Genomic DNA, 24425 nt, shown 5'->3' on the forward strand with positions numbered 1-24425 from the left:
CTCACATTGTATCTCTGTGTCACATTTTGGTAATTCTCACAATATTTCAAATTTTTTCATTATTATTATATCTGTTATGATGATTTATGGTCATGATCTTTGATATTATTTTAAGTATTTGTAAGAGGGGCAAAACCATGTCCATATAAACGGGGGAACTTAATTGATAAATGTGTGTGTTCTGACTGCTCCATCAATGGGTTGCTCTCTATCTCTCTCCCCCTCCTCAGGTCTCCTTATTTCCTGAGACACAACAATATTGAAATTAATCGAAAGGAAGAGTCAATCAATGAGGCAAACTTTATTGTTGTCTTATTTTAAGAAATTGCCACAACTCCCCCAACCTTCAGAAATCACCACCCTCATCAGTCAGCAGCCATCAGCATCAAGACAAGACCCTTAGTAACAAGGACAAAAATGGCATCAAGGTCAAGTAGTGCACTGATGGTAAATTATTTAACTTGGAAAAGCTACAAGCCAAGACTAAAATGGAGGGACAGTTGGTACATGATTTTTTTGTTCACAGATAATTGTGCACTCAACAAAGTCTCTGAGGCTGAGATGCAGAGTATAGATTGATTCTCTATCTCTTGCACTAATTTTGGCCTAACAATCAACATCAAGAGAACATAGGTTCTCCACCAGATGGCACTACACTATTCACACATGGAATTGCTGGTTACAGCAAATTGAGAAATTTTGAACGCTGTGCATAAGTTCACTTACCTTGGCAGTATACTTTCCAAGGATGTACACACAGATGATGAGGTTGAGGCACATAATGCCAGAGTTAGCTCAGTGTTTGGGAGGCTCTGAAGGAAAGTGTGGGAGAGAAGAGTAAGTATTAGACTGCCTACCAAACTGAAGGTCTACAGAACCATTGTGCTGACCTCATTGTTGTATGCCTGTGAAACCTGGATGGTATATTAGCTCTATGCCTGGAAACTTGAATGGCTTCTGTTTTAATTATCTTTGGAAGATTCTGATGATCACCTGGCAAAAGTGCCATGCAATCAAACTCTAATGCAGAGAGTGCAACTAAGATGGGCTGGACACATTGTTCAAATGTTAAACATAAGTTTGCCTAAAAGACTTTTAAGGAGAATTCACACAAAGCAAGTGTTCACACGGAGGTCAAAAGAAGTGATACAAGGACACTTTTAAGGTCTGTCCAAAGAACTCTGGAATCAATTGTGTGACATGGGAGACACTGGCAAAGGGCCATCCAGAATAGTGTGCCCACATCAAAGAAGGCACTGTGTTTTATGAATGAAGCAGAATTGCAGTAACCCAGAAGAAATGTGAGATGCACAAATTTAGATACATCTACAATCCAAATGTTCATATGGGACTATTTGTGCCTGATTTGTTGTAGAGCCTTCCTAGCTCATATTGATCTGATCAATCTCAGTCAGACACACTGTATCTTGACCTCAACATAATGATGTCATTTTGATCCTCTTCAAGAATGAAGGACAACACGTGTCACCCTGGGCAAGTCCCTTAACCCCGAATGCCTCATCAAAAAGCAAAAAAAAGAATGAAGGACAACAACCAACCAACCATTCATGTGTCACACATTATGCTAGGTGCTAGGAATACAAAGAAAGAAATGAAACATCCCTGGTATCAAGGAGCTTACTGTTTTACTGGGAGAAAAAACATGCACACAGAGAAGTATATACAAAGTATAATCAAAATAAATTGGTAATTGTAGAGGGGTAGGAAAGAGCATCTAGAGGGATAAGAAATAACTTCAAATAGGGATGGTGTTTGAGCTGAGTTTTGAAGGATTTGTGATTCTCAGTGGTAAAGGTGAAGTATGGGGAACAGAGCATGCAAAAGCACAGAGAGGAGACAGAATGCAGTGTGGGAGAAACAGTAAGAAGACAGTTTGGCTACCAGACAATGAAGGGGATTAATATGTAAAACCTGGAAAAACAGATCATTAAGTGACTGCACCTTAACATCTCTCATATTCATCCTCTTCCTCTGTTTGTCCTTCATTTTGAAGAGGACAAATGATATCATGAGGTGATGTCTTGACTTAAGTGAATTGGAGCTGTCAGCCTCATTCTCTCTTCCAGTCATTGAAGTCCAGTGGCAAGAAAAAAAAGACAAGCCTAAAGGATTCTGCCAGTTAGTGGTCTTTTCCATCTTGAGAGATGGAATGTCCCACTTGGTTCAGTCTACTGGTTTGGGTGGCATGAAACACAACATTATGGCATAGTCAGCATGGAAACAATCAGATAATTCCTTCTCATGGAAGAACTTTGTTGATACTTCTGAGACACCATTATGACACTGCAAGCTTTGTTGGTGGCTAAAAATATTGACATGGTCCCACAAAACCAACAGTGCTTTAGCTAGGGGAACACAGATGTGTGGTAGATCATCTGTGATAGGGTCATGCTAATGCTGCTGCCATTTCTACTTTACCAGAACAAGGTATGGAGAAAGTACAGATGCACATCTTCACAGCAGCTCAAATGGATGACAACAGCACTCAAAAGAAGAAAGATTTTTAAATGTTTTTTGCACCATCTGTGAATCAGTGCTGAGGTTGAGGTTATTGAAATGGTTGAAAATGACATTTCAGCTTTTACCTATGAAAAAACATTACTGATGGAGCAGAGATCCCAGATATTGAAGCAGATGCAGTTTTCTAAGAATGAAAGAGAAAGAAAGGGTCAATTAATCCATGACAGAAACACCATATCCCATTCTGCAGTGGTGGCCAGGATGAAAGCAGCGGAGAAGGTTCAGAAAAACTAGTCACTGAAAAACATAAAAACAAAGACACAAATGTAGCTGAGACATTTTCACTTTGAAACCAAACCAGTTCAACATCAGGAGGATACATGCAAAAGTGTGCTCAACAAATCACAGGATGCCTAGATGATCTTGTTGAATATGCCTGGTCCCCCTAAAAATAGACAAGGAAGTGAAAACTACATGGGATTAACTACATGGGATTCCTAGGAGTTTTGCCAGAAGGACTAAACTGCATGCTTTAGGTGAGAAGTGGAGGTCAGGAGGTGATGACTCCTAAGTTTGCTGGTGACCACCAGGAACTTGTTTAGAACATGGTGGCACTGAGTAGATGAATAGAAACACTGGACAAGCAGGTCTTGGGTTCCTGGAAATCAAGCAGTTGAAATGTTCCTGTATACTTGAAATGATATGCTTGATCTGCTGATCCATTTGCTGTGCTTTTATTTATTTATTTTTTACAAAAAGAAGAGATCTGATTTTTTTAAACCTAGGGCAAAACTCTAGTTAATACTGAAGAAACTTTATCTGTCTATACTGTTAAATAAAAATCTGGGGGTGGGGGGGCTTGAGGGTAGGAAGCTGGAGTGTGAATGCGTGAGAGATTAAAAAGAATTTTCAAAAAATCAAAAAAACAAAAACCCTTGGTGTCTTTGATATTTGACCAAACCCTATAGTACCTGCTTCACAGCATAACCACTCTAGTCTGGGTCTCTCAGTTGGGTCTTTCCCAACCCAAATTCATCCTCCACATCGTTATCAAGTTGATATTCCTAAAGCACAATTCTGACCATGTCATTCCTCTGTTCAAGAATCTTCAGTGATTCCTCCTTTCCTGATTTTTTGGATAAAATATAAACTCCTCTGTTTGGCATTTAAAGCCTTTCACATTTAGCTCTAGCTGACCTTTCCAAGCTGATTACACAAAACTCCCTTCCTCCACTCTACACTACAAATTGGCCTACCTGTTAATGACCCTGACCATGACATATCTGCTTCTATTCATGCCTTTTCACTTTTGCAGATGGTGTAAGGTGGCAGAATCTGTTCTGCCCTAATTATACCAATTATCACAACCTCCAAGAGAATAATGAGATACTGAAGAGGGATCTATACCAGCTTGGTTATTAATAGGTTTTATTAGGGTTAATTAGGTTAATTGGGGAGAGTTTACTCAAAGGAGGCCTGTCCTTCTAGATGGCAGCAGGACAAAGAAACATCATTGATCCTCAAACCAACCCCAGGCCAAGTTGGGTATTATATAGAAACATAACAAAAATAGCACAGTGCCAGCATGGCCCAGGGTCACATGCAAGTTTTCCCATGGAATAGTTGGAGCTTCTTTTGCTGTTTATATTTACTCAAGATAGTTTACATTTATCTGTGGAGCCATAGGTCACATTCCCACTCTGGTTACTATTCATGCCTAGAACATTGTCCTTCCTAACATCTGCCTCTTAGAATTCATAGTTCCCTTAAGGGCTCAAGCATTACTTCTTTCAAGAGATCTAGTTGCCCAGGTTGTTCGTGTTTCCCTATATCCACATATTTGTACATATCCTATGCTGTGAACACAAGTGGCACAATGGATAGAGTTGCACCTGGAGTCAGGAAGACTCCTCTTCCTGAGTTCAAATCTGGCCTCAGACACTTACTATCTGTGTGACCCTGGGCAAGTCACTTAACACTGTTTGCCTCAGTTTCCTAATTTGTAAAATGATGTAGAGAAGGAAATGGCAAATCACTCCAGTACCTTTGCCAAGAAAACCCCAAATGGGGTCACTAGGAGTTGGTTAGGACCGAAACAACAATATAATGTAAGTTCCTTGAGAGCACGGAGGCCTCCCAATGCTTGGCACTTAATAAATGTCTGTTGATTGACAGATAACAAATGTCTAAAAAGTTAAAAAACACCACAGAATTTTAAAATGGAGAAACAGATTACAGATGAAAAGTTTTTAAAAAATACAATAGGTAAATTGTTCAGGACTAGTCACAGTGAAATGGAGAAGATTTGAAGTAATTACTGGGACATTTCTTCTACTGTACTACTCATTTTATTACTAAGATACATTCACCTGAATTATTTAGACAAATTTATTTCTGGTCTAGTCTGAATTAACTGGGTAAACTTATCCTAGGAATTCAGTTTTCCTAAATGTAACTATACTTCTGATTTTCCATAAACAGGTTCAGTGTTAGTTTTTTTGAAGCAGACATGTTTAACTTCAGGGACATATTATCTATCACTACACAAAGATAGTGGTTTGTTGTTACAGGGCTTGGTCAAAACATAAAGTCCTGTTTCCCTGCAAAATTAACCAATCAGTTATTAACTGGGAGGGAATGAGGGACTATTCCAATTTAGGTAATCATTCTCTAAAATACATCTTTTTTAGAGTACCTAGTTGAAGTGCTGGGGACACAGAAGTGCTAAATAAACATTTGTTGTTACAGAGCAGTAACCAGAAAGCTAATAAAATTATTTTCTTCTTAGGGCTGGGAGTAGGAAAACCTGGGTTACAGTCCTGCCCTTGACAGAGAATGTGTGAGTCCCCTAAACTTCCAGTGTCTCTAGCAACTTTCTTATACAGAGGTTCTTAATACTTTTTTGTGTCTTTTTTATGAGCTCTTCTGGGAATAATGTTTTTAAATGCACAAAATAAAATATACTAGATTATGCTGGTAGCCATGAAAACAACCCTCTAAATTAGATTCATCCTACAGCAAATTTAATTATTCAGGTCATAATTATTTTGGATTATTTCAGGCCCTCTGACTCTACTTTTTTCCTAAAGCTGTTTGTGTTTCAGTCATTTTACAGCTTCAGACAGATATACTCAAAAAACAGCAAGCCTTTTCAGGTTCATTAGAGCAGTACGGTGGAAAATACAGGAAGAACTGGCTTTGACTTCTGTAGCCAGCACTTACTGCATGATTATTCTGGGCAATCACAAGCTTTCTGGACCTCAGTTTTCTTATGTGTAAAAGGAGGGGCTTGGCTTGGATAGGTGTCAAACACCCTGCTTCCCCTCTTCCCTCTCAGTAACTGAGAAATATTTAACAAAATAAATAAAAATACATTAGAACATATATCATACCAACACGTAGCTTTCGAAGTCATTGTGCTGCATGCACACCCTGCTGCAGGGGTTAGTGGCCCCCATTTCGGCTTGACACCAAAGGGCTCTGAACCCCTTCCAGCTCTCCATCTAGGATACACGAGCAGTTTTCTGACAGATTGCAGGCTCTATCTCACTGGTGGTTGTGAGGTTCAAAGCAGCTAAGTTTGTAAAACCGTTTTGTACTTATTAATTAAAAATCCTGAAAGGCACTGCCGTGACTCTTCTCGGTAATCTGGAAGCATTAACGCAGTAGCTGTCTGCCCAACAGTTTGGGTTAAAAACAAAAACTGGTATTTTAAAACTCTCTGGCCATTCAGGACTGTGCTCTTCTCTCATCCTGCATGGAGGCGACCACCGCCGGCGCCCTAAATTTCCGTTATTATCCCAGCAACGGTCTCCTCTCCCTCCCACCCTCAGCAGTCATTCCTACACCCACACCTCCACGGTAGGAAGAAGGGTAGGGAGGCCCAGGCACGTGCAGGTCACGAGACCGTGGGCTTCCTGCGCTTGCGCCACAGCTCTTTGGTCCTGAGGTGCCCCACCCTCCCAGTACCCCCCAGTTGGGGAGCCAGAGCTACAGCGGGCACCACTGATCCCCTTGGGTAAATGGAGGCGGCCGATTCGGCCCCTGCGTCTGGGCCTCCTCCTCCCTCGGTGCCAGAGGTGGACCTCTCACCCTTAGCCTTGGGGGTCCTGTGCATGGAGAACGGCCCCTGCGACCTCACCATCCTCCATTTTAACGATGTTTACGACGTGGACCCGAGGGTCGAGGAGCCCGTGGGAGGGGCCGCCAGGTACTCCTTCACCCTCTTCCCTGCCCACAGCCTGGCTCCCGCGGGAGGGGCGAGGCCCGAGGTCTGAGGCCTTGAGGCTGTTCCGGATGCTGGGGCCTCACCCGCACACCTGGGCCAGCCGAGCCTGACCCCTGCCGGACTGGATGTGCCGCTGCAGCTGGGCGGAGGGCACGCGTGCAGCGCGCTGACCATCTGCTGGCTACCAAAGCGCCCCATAACCCCTCAGGCCACTTCGGCTACGTTACCAGGATTCCCTAAGTGGTGTGAATGGAGGGCAGCGTCAGGAATTAAGACAAATCGGTCTGAATTACCCTCTCTTTTTAAAAAAAAATAAGGTTCTATTTTTGATCTCACTATAATTTCCCCTAGTATCTCCCTAACACTATCTCTCCCCTTCCCATAGATCCATCTTATGTAACAAGTAGTATTTTTAAAGATAAAAAAAGAAAAAGGAAGGGAGAAAACAGCACGACTGATATATTGATATGCTTGCCCTCTTTTACCTCAGTTTCCTCCTCAGTAAACAAAAAATGGAGATTAAAAATAAGAGAAGTATCCACTCCAAAAGAGTTGTTCTGAGGGCCAAATGTGAATACACTTTGCAAACTTCAAGGCTCTACATAAATGTCACTTAATATTCCAGGCTAGCTTTTAAAATCCTTTGCTCTGAACAACAGCAGAAACAACCACAATTTTAATAATAGGTGCTTCCACTTTCTTTCTTGTCACAGTTTTTTTGTTTGTTTTTTTTTTAAACTCCTTGCAGTCTGGCTTCCAACTTCATTCAACTGAAAGGGCTTCCTCTGAAATTACCAACAATCTCTTAACTGCCCTAATCCAGTCATTTTTTCTTAATCCTCAATCTTCGTTCTTTTACTCTCTTTGACACTTGTTGATCATCTTCTGCTCCTTGATACTCTTCTCTTTAGGTTTCTGTGACAATATTATATCCTAGTTCTTCCACTTGTCTCACCACTTCTCCAAGAGACTAGATTCCTTTGCTCCTGTGGGTCCCCTAAGGCTCTGTCTGGGCTCTCACTCTTCTTCTATACTATTTCACTTGGTAATCTCATCAGCTTCTGTCTCTATGCTTCTCATACCATCTCTATGCACTTTTATGCAGTGCACTCTCAGATCTATTTGTCCTAATCTCTCTCCTGACCTTTTAGTCTCCTATCTCCAACAACTGAATGAGCATATCTAACTGAATGTCCCCTAGACATTCTAAACTCAACATGTCCAAAACTGTTCCTCACCAAAACTTCGCCTTTTCCTAACTTTCCTATTACTATCGAGGGTATCACCATCTTCTTAGTGCCATGTGTTAATATTCTTGAGTCTCAGTTTCAGTCTCAATCTGTGTCTCTCTCTCTCTCTCTCTCTCTCTTTCTCTCCACCCCCATTCTCCCTTTTCCCCTTCCTCTTTCCCTTTCCCCTCACCCCATATCTAATCAGTTGCCAAGTCTTGTTGTTTCTGTATTAGTAATATTTCTTGTATATGTCCCCATCTCTGAGACTACCTCTGATTTATTTGTCTTGTTTGTACATATTTGTTGGCACATTCTCTTTCCCGTTTCCTTTAGTGAGCTCTTTTAGAGCAGGGACTGTTTTTTTTTTCCTTTTTTGGGTATCTCCAGTACTTAGCATAGTGCCTGACACGTAGAAAGTTCTTAATAAATGCTTGTTAACTTTCTTATTTGACCCTTACAAACTCTTTGGGGGGTGGTTCCATTATTATTTTCCCCATTTTCCAGAGGAGGAAATGAATTCTGAGAGAGAGCAAGCAGCTAACTTATCCATGGTCACATTAAAAAATAAGGATTAAAGGAGATATTTAAACCCCTCTCTTCTTGACTAATAGGTAGGTGCTATTGTACCCATTTTATAAATGAGGAAATTGAAACTAAATTTAAATCATACAGCCATAACTGTCTAAGGTAGGATTTAAACTCAAGTCTGATTCCAAGTTTGTTGTTGTTGTTTAGTCCTGTCCATCCACTGTCCACCCTAGCTTGATTCCAAGTTTAGGCCCTAAAAACTATGCCATCTAGCTGCCTAGCCTCTGAGGTAAACAGAGGATTTTTTCAGGAAATTTCTCAGGAGTTGTGACCGAGGTTACCTGTGGCTCCAATTATTTGGGTAACAGCAACTTCCCATTGGTAGATGGTGAAAAACTGCCTAGATAACCTTGAGTTTTGCATATTAGTAGCTAATGGTAAAATATACACAGATAGATAAAATCATTTGATCAGTCTGTAGATAGATGGCGTGATTACAGACACTATTACATGGTGTTCGTTACAGAACTAACAGTGTTCTTTAGTTGTCTTTCTTTACTTTGTCTCTCAGGGAGACCAATTAGGTACTCCATTGTGGAGCTTATATTTTGAGATGTGAGGTGTTGGTCTAAAGCTAGTTGCTGCCAGATCGATGTTCAGTTTTCCAAGCAGTTTTGGAGTCTTTGGGTTTGTCAAACACTATGCTACTATATTTGTTTGCTTCTGTCTATCGTATGCTTAATTTGATCCACCAATAGAGTTCTCTCTCTTTTTCTCTGGCTAGTACCAAATTGGTTTCATGATAACTGTTTCGTAGTTCAGTTTGAGGTTTGGTGCTGATAGCTATTACCTCTCCACGTCACACTATTTTTTTTCATCATCACCCTTGAGATTCTTCATCTTTTGTTTCTTCCATATGAATTTTATTATTTTTTTCTGGTTCTAGAAGATATTACTTTGGCAATTTGATTAGCACAACTCTAAATATGTAAATTAATTTAGATAGTATTGTTGTTTTTTATTATATTGGCTCAAATTACCTGTGAGCAATTAATGTTTCTCTAATCATTTAGGTTGGTTAGACCTAACTGTAGACCCCAGGTGAACTTGTTAGATGTACTCCCAAATATCTTATTGATTCTGTAGCTATTTTGAATGAGATTTCTCTTTCAAACTCTTCCTGTTGGTTTTTTGTTATTATATGTACAGATGCTGATGATTTTTGTCAATTTATCTTATGTCTTACAACTTTGCTCAGGTTGTTAATTAGTTCAGTTAATTTTTAAATTGACTGATCCAACCATTCTGGAGAACAATTTGGAACTATGCCCAACAGGCTATAAAACTGTGCATACCCTTTGATCCAGCAATACCATTACCAGGTTTGTATCCCAAAGAGATCACAAAAAAGGGAAAAGAACCCACATGTACAAAAAATAGTTACAGCAACTCTTTGTGGTGGCAAAGAATTGGAAATTGAGGGGATGCCCATCAATTGGGGAATGATGAACAAGTTGTGGTATATGAATGTAATGGAATACTATTGTGCTATAAAAAAATGATGATCAGAAGGATCTCAAAAACCTGGAAATACTTACATGAACTGATGCAGAGTGAAGTGAACATAAGCAGGAGTAACAGCAACATTGTGCAATGATCAACTTTGATAGACTTAGCTCTTCTCAGCAATACAATGATCTTAGACAATTCCAGCAAACTCATTTTGGAAAATGCTATCCAGATCCAGAGAAAGAACTATGGAATCTGAATGCATCAGTTTTCCCCTTTTGTTCTGATTCTTCTTTCACAACATGACTAATGTGGAAATATGTTTAATATGATTATACATGTATAGCCTATGTCAGATTGCTTGCTGTCTTGGGGAGGGGGGAGAGAAGGAAGGGAGGGAGAAAAAAATTTGTAACTCAAAATCTTATGAAAGTGAATGTTGAAAATATCTTTACATGTAATTGGAAAAAAAATAAAATACTATTAGGTGGAAATCATGTGCAGGCTTACCCTATTGCCTCCAGGTACAATTTCAAGTTACTATTTGGCTTTCAAAAGCCCTTTATGACCAACTGTTCCAGTTTACTTACACTTTACACCTTTCTTACTCCTTACTCCCTGCTATGTACTCTTTTATCCAGTGACACTGGCTTCCTTGCTTTTGCATGAACAAGATATTCCATCTTTGGTCATTGTTTCTAGTTGTCTCTTATGCCTAGAATGCTTTCCCTCCTCATCTCTACCTACTAACTTCCCTGACCTTCAAGTCCCAACTAACATGACATCATCTACAGAAAGCCTTTTCCAACCCTTTTAATTCTAGTGCCTTCCCTCTTTTAATTCATTCCTATTTATCCTGTAAATAGCTTGTTTGTTCATATTTGTTTACTTGTCTTCCCTATTAGAATGTGAGCTCCTTGAGGGCATGGACTGTCTTTTGCCTCTTTAAAGTATCTTCAATGCTTAACACAGTGCCTGGCACATAGTAGACACTTAATAAATGTTTATTAATTGACTCACCGAGTTCAGCCTATATATTTTGAATTTGATATCCAACTGAGATATCCAGATAGAAATTTCCATCTGGCAAGTAGACATACTGAACAAGCTTGAGAGGGAAGTCTTAACTAGAGATGATTATCAAAGAATAAATGTTGAGTTGAAACAAAGGGAGTCAGTGAGTCAAGAGAGAGTAAATAAAGAGAAAAACAATGGTCAAAGACAAACTTAGGGGATAGAATAGAGAAGAAGAGCCAGTGAAGGAGATAAAAAATGATTTAGGTAGAGGAACAGAAGGAAATAACAGATTAGTATAGAGTCAGGAAAACCAAAGAAAGTTTCAAGAACAAAGCAAGTAGTTTATTGTTAATTGCTATAGAGATGACAAAGAAAATGAGGATTGAAAAGGCCAGTGGATTTGGGATTTAGGCGGTAGTTTACTGATAATATGAACATTTGGGATAATCCTGGGGTTTTTTTTTAAGATCACGAAGAGCATATAGGTCAGCAATTTGCCCTTAAAGAATTCTGCACCATCATAAAACCTAAGTGTGTCTGGTGGTTGGGTGGCATTTGAAATGTCCCTATATAAGGAACTTGTCAGTTACTCCAACCATAGAGGCAGATGAAGTTGTTTTATCTTTAGTGCAAAATTTCTCTTTTGGAGAGGTTTGAGAGGTTGTGGAGATAAGAGAAAATGTTTAGCACTCCATCTCATTGCTCATATTGACTCCCATTTCCCTTAAATATTTATATTACCTAATGTTCAGTCCTCAGTCCCCTGTTCTTTTGTCTCTACGTACTGAGTGACCTCTTTTTCACTTCCATGACTTTAACTGTCACAACTATACTGATGATTCCTAAATCTAAATCTATCCCTGAGTTTACTTCAGTTCCTTGGCAGGTTCTAAGGCATCAATGTCCATTAGGTTTAGATTTCCAGAGACCATGCTCCCCCACAGAAGAGTAATCCTCTCAACTTTAAGAATCTACTCTGTAGCCAAACTGTCCTAATGTATGAAAAGTCACCTAACTTAGTACATTTGCCTGGCCACTAATCTTCATATCTCATCTAGCTATCCGCCAGGACACCAGGTTCTGCCAGGAGTCTTGCCACATGCCCTACCTTCTTCCCAGCCCTACATTTTCTACCTCATGCTCTCATTCTCAGACTAATAATTACATTGATACTGGAAAGGCTATAGCAATCTTTTGCCCTATGACTTCTCTCATAATCCTTATGATGGCCTAGATTAAAATATATGGGGGAGGAGTATATATTCTGTCCCCCCCTTTAAAATATAAACTGCTTGAGGGTGGGGGCTGCCTCACTTTTGTATTTGTACCCTCAATTTATAACATAGTTGGTAGTGCCCGGCACATAGTAGGTGTTTGCTGATTGATTGATTCTACATATTCACCTGCCTGCTGAACATTTCTGCATTGCTATCCTGTATCACCTAAAAGTCAACATTTTATGACTGAAGATCATCCATCCCAAAACAGTTCATTCTAAGGCACTACTATCCTCTTAGTTATTTGTCCATTTGAGGCCTTCCACAGTTTGATTTCAATCTACCTTTTCAGATTTCTTTCTCACTATTCCATATGAATATTATTTTCCAAACACATCAACTCATTGCCATCTGAATATACTTTGCCCTTTCCTGCCTCCATGCTTTTGCTCATGGCCTCCTTTCTCTTTGTTTATCCAAATCCTACACATTCTTAAAAGTACAACTCACATCTTCCTTGATTAACACTTTCCTAATAATACTAACTGGAACTGATTTAACTTTTTTTGACTTCCTATGTTTACTGTCATTGTCATTTATTATAATATGCTATCTATTGCTTTATATTGTTATAGTCTATCTCCAACTATATTATAAAGATAGAGATTGTCTTACAGTTCCTTGTATCCATACTTGGCACCCAATACAATTTCTTGTTACGTAATAGATGACTACGGCAAGAGATTACTTCAGCGCAACCCTTAATCCTCAAAAGATATAAAACTAACAATCAAAATGGAAAAAATAATTGGATAAAAATATGTATTATTGAGATTGGCATAAAATTTTCAATAGCCAGTTCACTGAGCTAGCATGTACATCTGGGACAAGCATAGGAAGGACGATGAATTGGATTAAAAATTGACTAGGAAAAGGAATAGAGTAAATTGCATTTTTGAAATTGCATGATCATGAGTTGTTTTCCAGCACAGAAATCCATATTAAAAACCAAAATGGAATTAATTAATTAGTTAATTCTCAATTGAATGATGAGATTAGGAGCCAGACTTAGGAGAGAAAACCATTGGAGACAGAGAGATAGAAGATAAATGATAGGGCAGTCTGCTGGCAAAGACAGGATGGAATAAGACGACTTGTGCGTGTAGAAGGGTTTGCCTTGGCTAGGAAAAGGACTACCCCATCATGTGAGACAGTGGTGAAGAAGATAATTATAGAAGGCAGCTGAGTGATGTGAGGTGAGGAGAAGGGAAGAAGAGGGAGCTCTTAGCAAATGGCTTCAGTTTTTTTCAGTTCTCATCTGAGATGAGATGAGGGGCTTTGGGAAGGGAATAAGCACTTATATACCACCTACTGTGTGCTAGGAAATGTGCTAAACACATTACAAATATTATCTCATTTGATCCTTAACACAACCCTTCAAAGTAGGTATTGTTATTATCCCCATTTTATAGTTGAGGAAACTGAGACAAACAGATATTAAGATATTTGCCCAGGGTCACACAGTTAGTATGTGTCTGAGTCTGGATTTGAACTTGAGTCTTCCTGACTCTGGGTCTATTACTTTATTTACTGCATCACCTGGCTTGCCTTGTTTTGGCAGGGCAAGATTGGCGATCAGATAAGGGGTCAAGGGACTTAAGAGAGCTCTACAGTATAGAGTAGAACTGTTTCACCAAGGGGTCAAGATAGGGAAGCAACAGAATTTGGGATTGTAAAGCAGATGGAGAGATGAAATTAAAACAGATTTGATTAGATAAGGGAATTTCAGAGTTCATAAACATGGAAGGCGGTGCATTTGTGGGTGATGGCAGAATCAAGGATATGACCATGTTTGTGTATAGCTGAGATAGAGTGGAGTAAGTCATGTGAAATGAGAATGTTGAGGAGCTTTGAGGTTAGAGTATTTTAGGAATTATCAGTATGTACGTTGAAGTCAACCCTAATATGAGCATTGAAGTTGGAGAGGTGAGAAAGGCTATGATCTAGGCACTGAAGTCCTTGAGGAAAAAAGACCTGGAGGCTGGTAGACAATAGCTACTAGAATTCTGATTGAATGGTAGATATGGATTGTATGAACCTCAAAGAAAGAAAGGTTGTTGAGTGATGGTGGTAAAGGATGAGTTTGGCAGTGGAATAGTGGAGCAGAGAATATTCAATCTCCCCCACCTCAACTACTGAATTGAGGGGAATGAGAGAAAGTCCACGCACTGCTGGAAAGGGTGGCCAGGAATGCTGTCACTTCAGAAGGGAGCCGAATCTCTGAGACTCAGAAGATAGAAGGAGTGGGAAAGGAAAAGATTTCAGATGAGAGCAAGTTTGTTGCTTATAGAGAAAGCATTTCAGAGGGTGTTTTGGAAGGGATGGATAACTTGGGGATTGGTTTGGGGGATACTGATAAAAGAAAGTGATTGAATAATGACAGCTGGGTATTCTGGATTACTAGGGAGGGTATTAGAGGGTCAGAGTTCGTTAATCATTGAGGAAGGAGTTAAGGTGGTTTTATCAGTTTACCTATTCAATCCTCAGGGTAGAGTCCTTTCAGAATGTAGGCAGTTTAGCAAGGAAGCCAGGCTAGACAGTCTGTGAGGTTGCCGGTACCTTAAAAGGTAATGGAGAAATGGTTGTTTTAAGTAGACCTCAGTATATATCCATCAATGAGCCACGTTCAAGTAAGGAACATCACTGAGGGCATATGTGATTGGAAAAGGAGATCTCTTAATATATGATTGGCCCTCAGTATAGTACTGATATTCATGAAATTTAAAAAGAACTAGAAGGAGGCCCCCAGTACATCAAGGTAATCCTTTGATAGACTTCTTGGGAGAACATGAACAAGAATTGCATAGAATAGGAAGGTGTGGATGGGTTGTATTCTGTACTAACAGAGGAAATATTCACATCATTGAGAATTCTTTCGTTGTAGATGAAGATGACAATTATAGCAAGGGACACAAGTTCTTTGGCCCATTTCCCGAGGGAGTTGGACTGTGTGATCTCTAAGATCCCTGAATTCTATGAATAGTTTAGCTATCCAAAAGAATTCTTATAAATAGAAAATTTATATGTTTAGATAAGCCCTAAAGCAAGAGTTCTTATCCTGGAGTTCATGGACTTATTATTTTAACAGTTTGATAGCTAAATTTCACTATCATTGGTTTCCTCTATAATCTTATGTATTTCATTTTATTAAAAACAATATTCTGAGAAGGAATCCATAAGTTTCACCAAACCGCCAAAGAATTCCATGACACAAAATGCTTAAGAACCTTTGCTGTTAAGAGAAGGGACAGACTGTATAAATGGCTGAATTCTGTACCCAGTGCCAAGTAATAGATTAAATTTAAATAGACAAGCAGAATATAAAATGCATTTCCCTATATCCAGGAGAGCATTCATTTTTAATGTATTTTAAGTTTTAGTATATTATTTGTACTTAATGTTAATCAATAAGCATTTATTAAGCACTCATTATGTGCCAGACACTATTCATAGTGTCTAGGCACTGGGGATATAAGTACAAAGAACAAAATAATCACTGCCAGTAAAAGGAGTAGGAAATACATTCTAATGGAGGAGATCACAAGCACACAAACACATATATACACATATACATATAAGTATATATAACATAAATATAAAATGAACACATACAAATATATTTTGAGTATTACTGCTTTATCCAAAGTATTTTTATTTTAGATTGTTTTAAATATTTTTTAAACAATGTCTTTCAATTTAAATCATGAAAGTCATTGGGAAAATGTTATTGACTTAATAGAAGTTTACTTTTTAGCCAGCTTTTCAGGCTGTTGAATATTGGTGTATATTGGTTAGCAGTTTGTCCTTAAAAAAAAAATGCAACCTCTAGGAAATAAACTCAAAGTTGAAAGGTATTTGGATTTCCTTTTTTCCACAAAATAATGTAATCAGTTTCTGGAAAAAAAATTATTTAGAGATTTTCTAATGCTCTTAGTTGTCATAATTCAAAGAAAATATTTTATTTAAACTTTATTATATTATACTGGTAAATATTTTCTTTCATGTTAATTTATTTTTATCTATCTAATCATATGAAAAATTCTGTTTCTCTTAGATTTGCAACAGCTGTGAAAAAGTTCAGTTTCCTGAATCCACTTTTAATTTTTAGTGGAGACTGCTTAAATCCTTCAGTATTAAGTACAATAACAAAAGGAAAACACATGATTCCTGTTTTAAATGAATTAGGAGTACAGTTTGCAGTCTTTGGTGAGTAAATATAATTTTCATTGAAATTCATAAAATATAGAGCAATATTTTTAGGTTGTTTCTATTTTAAGAAGACAAAAGCAAGATCAGTCCCATATGAATGGTAATAGGTAGTATCCTATTTTGTTAATTTAAATATTACGCTGTTCTTCCTACATTGTCAAATTATTGGAACAAAAATGTCGTGTAACCTAATTATGTAGAATTAGGGGGCAACTATCATTTTATTTATTGTAGAATTAGAGAGGTTTAGAGTGGGAAGGGCTCTGGGAAAGAATTTCAACCAAACTATACCTGACATGTGAATCCCATCTGAAGCATCCCCAACAAGTGATCAGCCAGCTGTTTTTTGAAGACCTCCCTATTACCCATGTCATCCCATTTTGTGATAGGAAGGTTTTAATTGTTTGGATGTTTTTGATCTAAAATCTCCTTTCCTGTCACTTTTACCCAGTGATACTAATGTTGTTTTGTGGGGTTGACAAAGCAGTTAAAAGAGGCTTCATGTCTTCAAATGTTTGAAGACACTTTGGATGATGCCAAAGCATTCTTATTTCTTTTTTTTTGGACAGGATTTCTAACTACATAGATCAGGAAATTCTGTCAACATAACATACCTGCATTTAAGATTTTTCTTACTGTCTTTAAAAAAAAACCCAACAATATGTTTTATGTATTCTTTTTGTTTTTACATTATAGTCATTTCTGTATATTACAGCTCTTGTCCCACATTAGCTGTTCCTTGTAACATTCGTTTTGTGTCACCTAGAGTCCACTTTTGTGTCAGTTGCAACTTTGATAAGCATACCATTTATGCTTTTATCCAAGTCAGTGATAAAAATGTTTAATAGCACAGGTCCAAGTATATAGGATCCCTGAGTTAATTTCATTAGCGATTGCCTTTTAGGTTGACATTAAATCATTAGACTACGCTTTGGGTCTGACCATATAACCACATCTGAGTTCATCTCTTTATACTACTGCTTAACTTAAATTTCTCCATTTTCCCCCATTAGGATAGCTTAGCATAATGCCCAGTACATGGTAGGTGCTAGTTGACTATTAAATACTTTGCTAAAATTTAGGTAAATGGAAAGCAATTTAAAACTATACCCCCAAATTAAACAATATATGTCCTTTGACCCAGAAATATTACTGTTAAGTCCAGAATCACTATTAAGATCTCCAAAGAGATAAAAGAAAGAGGAAAGGATGCATATATGCAAAAATGCTTACAGCAGCTATTTTTGTAGTAGCAAAGAATTAGAAACTGAGGAACCCATCAGTTGAGGAATGGCTATGTGGTATATGAATATGATGAAATACTATATTGCTGTAAGAAATGATGAAGGGAATGGTCTCAGAAAAACACAGGAAGACTTGTATGAAGTGATGCAAAATGAAGAGGGAAGAACTAGGAGAATAGCTTATACAATGACAACACTATTGTAGAGACACTTTGAAAGACTTAGGAATGCTGATTAATACAATGACCAACTGCAATTCTGGAGGATTCACGATAAAACATCCTTTCCACATCCAGGTGGAGAAGTGGACTCAGAGTGTAAATTGAGGTTGTGTGTATGTGTGTATACATATCCATATATGTATATATGGCTAATGTGGGAATTTATTTTGCTTGACTGTACATATTTGTAATGAGCTTTGTTTTAGTTTTTTTTTCTTTTCTCAATGGGGGAAGGAGAGGTAGGAAGGACAGAATTCAGAACTGAAAATAAAATTAAATTTAAAAAATAATAAAAATAATCTAGGTAAATACTATGTACATTTTACTGATTTTTCCAGTGAAGTAACTTGCACTGATTGCACTAATGCTGAGCAAGATGTAGTTTGCTATGATTTATTTTTGTGGAAGCCATTGTGGTTTTTTGTTTTTTTTTTTGTAGTCACTACTTTCTTTTCTAGGTGTTCCCTAACCATCCCTTAAGTAATTTTGCAAGGAATCTATGATTGGCATACTAGTATGTTATTTTTTACTCCATTCTTTTTCATTTCCTGAAAATTGAGATAATATTTCTCCTTTTAAAATTCTATAGTGTTTTTGTTCTCCCTCATCTTTTATTATTTTTTATTAATTTATTTTGATTTATAAGCAATCACTTCCATAAGCTTTTGAGTTTTAAAATTCATCTCCTCTTCCTTCCCCTCCTGCTTCCCCAAGATGGTGTACAATCTGATATAGGTTATACATTCCTATTAAACATATTTTTGCATTAGTGATGTTGTAAGGAAGAATTAGAACCAATAGGAGCAACCTACCAGACAGAAAGAGGAAACAAAACATAACAGAAGAAAAAAAAATAGAGAATAGTATGCTTTGATCTGCATTCAAACTCCATAGTTCTTTCTTTGGATGTGGATAGCATTTTCCATCATGAGACCTTTGGAGATGTGTCAGATCCTTGCATTGTCAAGAAGGGCTAAGCCTATCAACGTTAGTCCTCGAATAATGTGGCTGTTACTGTGTACAACATCTTTCTGGTTCTGCTCACTTCACTCAGCATCAGTCCATACAAGTCTTTCCAGGTTTTTCTGAAGTCCACTTGCTCGTCATTTCTCATAGCACAATAGTATTTCATTACATTAATATACCTCTTTCTATATCACTCTTCAATCATTGTTCAGCCATTCACCAATTGATGGGCATTCCCTCAATTTTCAATTCTTTGCCACCACAGAAAGAGCTGCTGTAAGTATTTTAGTACATGTAGGTCCTTTTCCCAGTTTTTGATCTCTTTGGGATACAGCTGGGTCAAAGTTTATGCACATTTTTATAGCCCTTTGGGCATAGTTCCAAATTGTTCTCCAAAATGGTTAGATCATTTCACAACTCCACCAACAATGCATCAGTGTTCCAATTTTCCCACATCTTCTCCAACATTTATCATTGTCCTGTTTTGTCATGTTGGCCAGTCTGATAGGTGTGATGTGGTACCTCAGAGTTGTTTTGATTTGCATTTCTCTAATCAATAGTGATTTAGAGCATTTTTTCATATGATTATAGATGGCTTTAATTTCTTCATTTGAGAACTGCCTGTTTATCTCCCTCATTTTTTAAAGCTCAGCGGTTCAGCAGTCCCATCTTTCATTTCTGTTGTATAGTTTGTTTGGGTGAGTTGACTGGCCCTTGTCCCTTGAGTTTCAACTTCCTATTAGCTATTTTTGTTGGACTCTTTTCTAGTCCAATTCAATCTAATAAACATTTACTGAGCACCTACCTTATATCCTGGGGATATAATTAATGAAAGGTAGTCCTTGCCTTCAAGCAGTTTGCAGTCCAAAGGGGGAGATAATACACTAGAGGAGGCAGGAAAGTGTTTGGGGGAACCAGGAGTTTTCTTGTTCTATGGAGTTGAAACTAGGCAGAGCAGCAGATGCAAAGTGGAGTGAATTGAGTCCACTCTCTGCCTTCTGTAAAGGAAGGCATTGGGCGGAGTTTGTTACTCCATCATATAGCCCTCTAATCAGAGAGGAGAGAAGGTTGAGAGAGGTGGTGTCAAGACTTGAGTTAGCTCATAGTGACGAGATTAGAAGTAATTTATCCTAGAAGGGGGAATCTTGTTTAGCTGAATTGAAACCAGGCAGGGCAGCAGATAGAAAGAGGAATGACTTTCCCTGTCAAAAGATCATTGTCTTTTACAAAAATGTGCCAGCTCACCAAAAACTTGGAGATTTTTGTCGTGTGTGGGAACTCCTAGTATAAGAGTTTTCTTCACTGACAGATCAAGCAAAATAAAGAGTTGAGCAGCTCTTTCATCTCCTATTGTTATTCTATCCACTCCCACTAGCCCTTTTTAACCTATCTATTTCTGCTGGGTTTTGTTGCTGGTGTGTAGAAATGCTGGTGCTTTATGTGGGTTTATTTTACATATTGAAACTTTGCTAAAGTTGTTAGTTGTTTCAACTGTTAAAATTATCTGAAATAAGAAAAAAATCTGAGGCTTTTTACTTCCAGGTGAAAATGATTTAATACTAATGCCAGCAAATTACCATAAAATCAGGTCAACTAATTCCTGAGTAAGTAGTGACAAAGGAGTGATTTACAAAGCTTATTTTTGTAACAGAAAAGAGTAGGAAAAAAATTACAGCCATCTTAGTAAACTTGTTTTGAACATAATTCAATTGGACAAGGCATATTATCTGACTAGTTCATTTCTCCTAGGTTTTCTTAACCCAGATTTGTACTGTTGGCAACATTTAGCTATCAAAGTGAGATTACCTGAGAAGTCCCCGTCCTGTAACTGTAACATTTTGTAATCAGAAAGCTTACTTTAAAGGGACCTGGTAGTTTGAACTAAGACTGGGAAAGAGGAACTTGTGGTTTGTAGTTAGCAATCACCACTCCCATCCTCCAGCTGCCAGAAAGGGACACTCAATCTCAGAACATTATACTACTAACATCTAGAAAAAAGGAAGCTTATCCACTAAGACTGGAAAGAGAAACTTCACCTTTAGTCAACTCCCCTTTTTCCAGCTTCCAGAAAGGAGAACTTAGCCTTTAAAAAGTATCTTATACTCCTATAATTATTTTATTCCTACAAAGATGTATATCTTACTCTAAATTATCTGCTACTAAGTGATAAAGTCTTACCAGCCTGTCTATTCACTAAATCTGTAGCTAACGAGCCCACCAAACCCCCTCCCTAATGAGGGCAAGGCTCAGTTCCAGGCCCAATAATGAAACTACAGTCCAGAGTGAAAGAATAGTCGTTTATTACGTTTCTTGCAAGAAGTGTGAGCATTCCCTATAACGAGAAAAGTACGCTGATACAGGCATAGGTGAAAAGAGAGAGCATTCCAGGTATGTGGGACATCTTCTATAAAGGCACAGAGAAAATGGAGGGTCATATGTGAGAAACTATAAGGAAGCCAGTGTTATTAGAATATAGAGTAAAGTAGGAATATAGAGAAAAGTAAGATTTAAGAAGACTGAAAAGGTAGGAAAGATAAAGGTTGAGTGGTACATGCATCCCAGCACCAGTGAAGACCCCTCAGGACATGACGCCCCTCTCTTCTTTAGTTGTGTAAGCAGAAATTCCTGAGCTATAGTGTATCCTGTTTTATCTCATCCTCTAGCTATATGACCTTGTGTAGAAGACTGTTGAAACCATGGGGCCCTGAAAAGGGGAACATGCTGCGATTTCTGTACTCCTTTGTTCTTTTTGTTGCTGGGGAAGAGTTATGTGAATAGATTGTGCCCCTGAGACTCAGCCAATGGGCCAACAGGAAGGAGGTTAGGGTGGGCTATTGCGCTAGGATCTCTATAAACTTATTTTGAACAAAGCACTCTTGCATTCTCTGGCTGATGCCATTTTGGGTGACACTGGGGTGTCCTTTCTCGAGAAAACCAATAAAGCAGCTTTCCTTTTTGCAAATTCTTGTCCAGACTCTGATTCAAATTTGGGTAGGTGGTCTTTTGTCCCACACAAGGTTATGAAGAATTCTTAATGACAAACAAAAACATTTCTTTGATTTAGGGATTAATAAGGAATCACTAGAATACACTAAACTTAGCCAAACTTATGTTTTAGAAAAATTATTTCAGGGGGCAAAATCAAGATGGCAGAATTGGACAGCAAAAGCTCCCTCCTGCCCTCAATACCTCCAAATAGAAAAAATTCATTAGACCAAACTCTAATCAGGAGAAAAAAAAATCATGAGTTATTTTTTTCCAGCCTTCTCAATAAGATCAGAGTTCAAGCAAGTTAATTATTTTACTTTAGGTTTAATACGTTTTTGTTCATTTTAATTGTCTTTAATCACCAACTTTGTTGTTATTAATTACTAAGAATTAAATTTGAAGGTGTATGACCTTAAGCAAGACATTTAAGCTTTCTGGACCTAAGTTTCCTTATTTGTAAAATGAAGGAGCTTGATTTCTGAGTTATCTCCCATCTTTAAGATTCTATGACTTTAAAATTCAACTGCGAATTTTATCTTTCTCATAATATGAGTAGGAAGACAGTTTGTTAATTTGCCTTTATTCTTTGCATAATAATGATATCCTTATTCTTTCTCTCTGCCTACTTTTAGGAATGTTGTAAGAATAGATGATAGCCAAATATTCCAAGAACCTATGCTACTATTTTGGAAAGCTTCATTAACTGTTTTAGGTCACTAGGGTAATACTTAGTAAATTACTGGAAAAAAATTTAATGGACTTTCAAAGATTATTGATTTAGCCTGAACATCAGGAGAATATGGGGTTGGAATTAGATGTGTATCCCCCTAGACATGGAGGCAAGCCAAATGGTTTTTCAACATGGCTCCAAATTACCTGATACTCTTTTCTGGCTCTCCATACGTAAATCACTCATTCATGCCTGTGCATTTACAACTAATGTGGTTCTGTTAAGAAAAAAAAAAACTGATGCTTTAACAAACTAGAGAATATCAGTAGAGGGAAGTTAGGATGAAGATGATGATATACTAGGATGGGTTGGACAAATGGGGGACAGTAAAGATAGACGAGACTTAGGCTTGATATTGATGGGGTTTTAGGACCTGGACCCCAAAAAGCTCTAAGACCATGCCTAAGTAGCCCAGTGCCATTCCCTGGCACCCCCATGAGAAAATTCTCTCCTTGTTAAGGGCACAGACAGAGTTGATCTGTAATTCCCTTATCTGAGCAGATACAGGGTTTCTGACTCTTGGTGCCAGATCGCCAAGGTCCATGCCTCAGGCACCTAAACAAAAAAGCTGTCTTTTCTCCCTCAATATATGGCATCAACAAAGTTGTCGCTACTGACTTCCTGATCCCAAAGATACCTGGACCTCTCCCATTACCTAATTAGCATCTTTAACATTCCTTTCCCTGCCCCTTTTCTATGTAAGCTTTAGATTCACCCCCATTAAGTTGCAGGTTCCCCAAAGGAACTTCACCTGCTACTGTTGGCATTACACTTGACTGAAAAAAGACTTAAGTGTGTGAATTCATTTTAGGCAACTCTGCCTTGACGTTCTTGGGAGTCCAGCACCTCTAAACCGTGTAAGCACCCCAAACCTCTTCAACGTGATAGCTGTTATGTATTTGAAGAGCTGACAGCCTGGAAAAAGATTAGACTAATTATTTTAATTAATTAAATTAATCCAAACTTCACAGAACAAATCCCCTTAATAAAAGAATTTGTTCTGTAAAACTTGGACTCAGTCAAAAGGCCATACCCAAGGACCTTGAAGGCTACTTGTGGCCTTGAGGCCGCAAGTTCCCCACCCCTGGGCTAGGAGTATACCAAGGAGAGTACTACAATGTCTAGTGAGAGGCTGTGTATCAGGAAGTATCTAGGAAGAAGTCCTAGGCCCACATCAGGGACTCCACTGGACCTATACCAGGGCACTGCAAATCCATTCTAGGTCACAGATCCAGGGCAGAATAGGAAAGAGACCTTCATACGGGAGTGACTTTCCTAGGTAGAGAGACACTGGCTATATATGGAAAAAGGATGAAGTTCAGAAGCCAGTAGTAGCAGTGATATGGCTCAGATTCCAGGCACTGAACAGTGCCACACATCTATTCCAGCCTACAGAGGAATAACCAAGTCAGGAATCCCAGACTAAAGGAGAGTCTACAGTTTTGCCACTCTGAACCAATAGAGCTTTCAGAAAGTTGGCTGAAAAGGTGGAGAAGAGAATGACTGAAACAACTATAAGCAAAGCCTCAGAGAATAACATAGCTTGGGCAAGACTCAACTAGAATTGCTGGAAGAGATAAAAAGAAAAGGTTTTTTGTTTTTTTTTTGGTGAGGCAAAGTGAGAATAACTTAACAAGAAAAATGAGTACAATGCTACAGAGGGAGAAAATGGATCTTCAATGAAATAAAGGACTTTCAAGCATTCTTGATGAAAAGACCAAAGCTTCAGAGAAACTTTGATGTTCAAACATAGGAGTGAAGAGAAACATAAAAAGATAAATATGAATGAACAATG

At 38.2% G+C, this 24425-nt stretch overlaps 1 protein-coding gene across 1 annotated transcript in view; it reads left to right on the forward strand.

The window, feature by feature from the left end:
- The first annotated feature begins 6503 nt into the window (after positions 1-6503).
- LOC114044112 (5'-nucleotidase-like) overlaps positions 6504-24425 on the forward strand; it is a 67079-nt gene continuing 49157 nt past the window's right edge. Inside the window, exons 1-2 of the mRNA XM_027863398.1 lie at positions 6504-6691; positions 16327-16478. Of these exons, the coding sequence (XP_027719199.1) occupies positions 6504-6691; positions 16327-16478 (340 nt within the window). The remainder of the gene's footprint in view (positions 6692-16326; positions 16479-24425) is intronic.

The sequence above is a fragment of the Vombatus ursinus genome, unplaced genomic scaffold (genome assembly GCF_900497805.2).
Source record: "Vombatus ursinus unplaced genomic scaffold, bare-nosed wombat genome assembly UNPS02014772.1, whole genome shotgun sequence".
Classification (NCBI taxonomy): Eukaryota; Metazoa; Chordata; class Mammalia; order Diprotodontia; family Vombatidae; genus Vombatus; species Vombatus ursinus.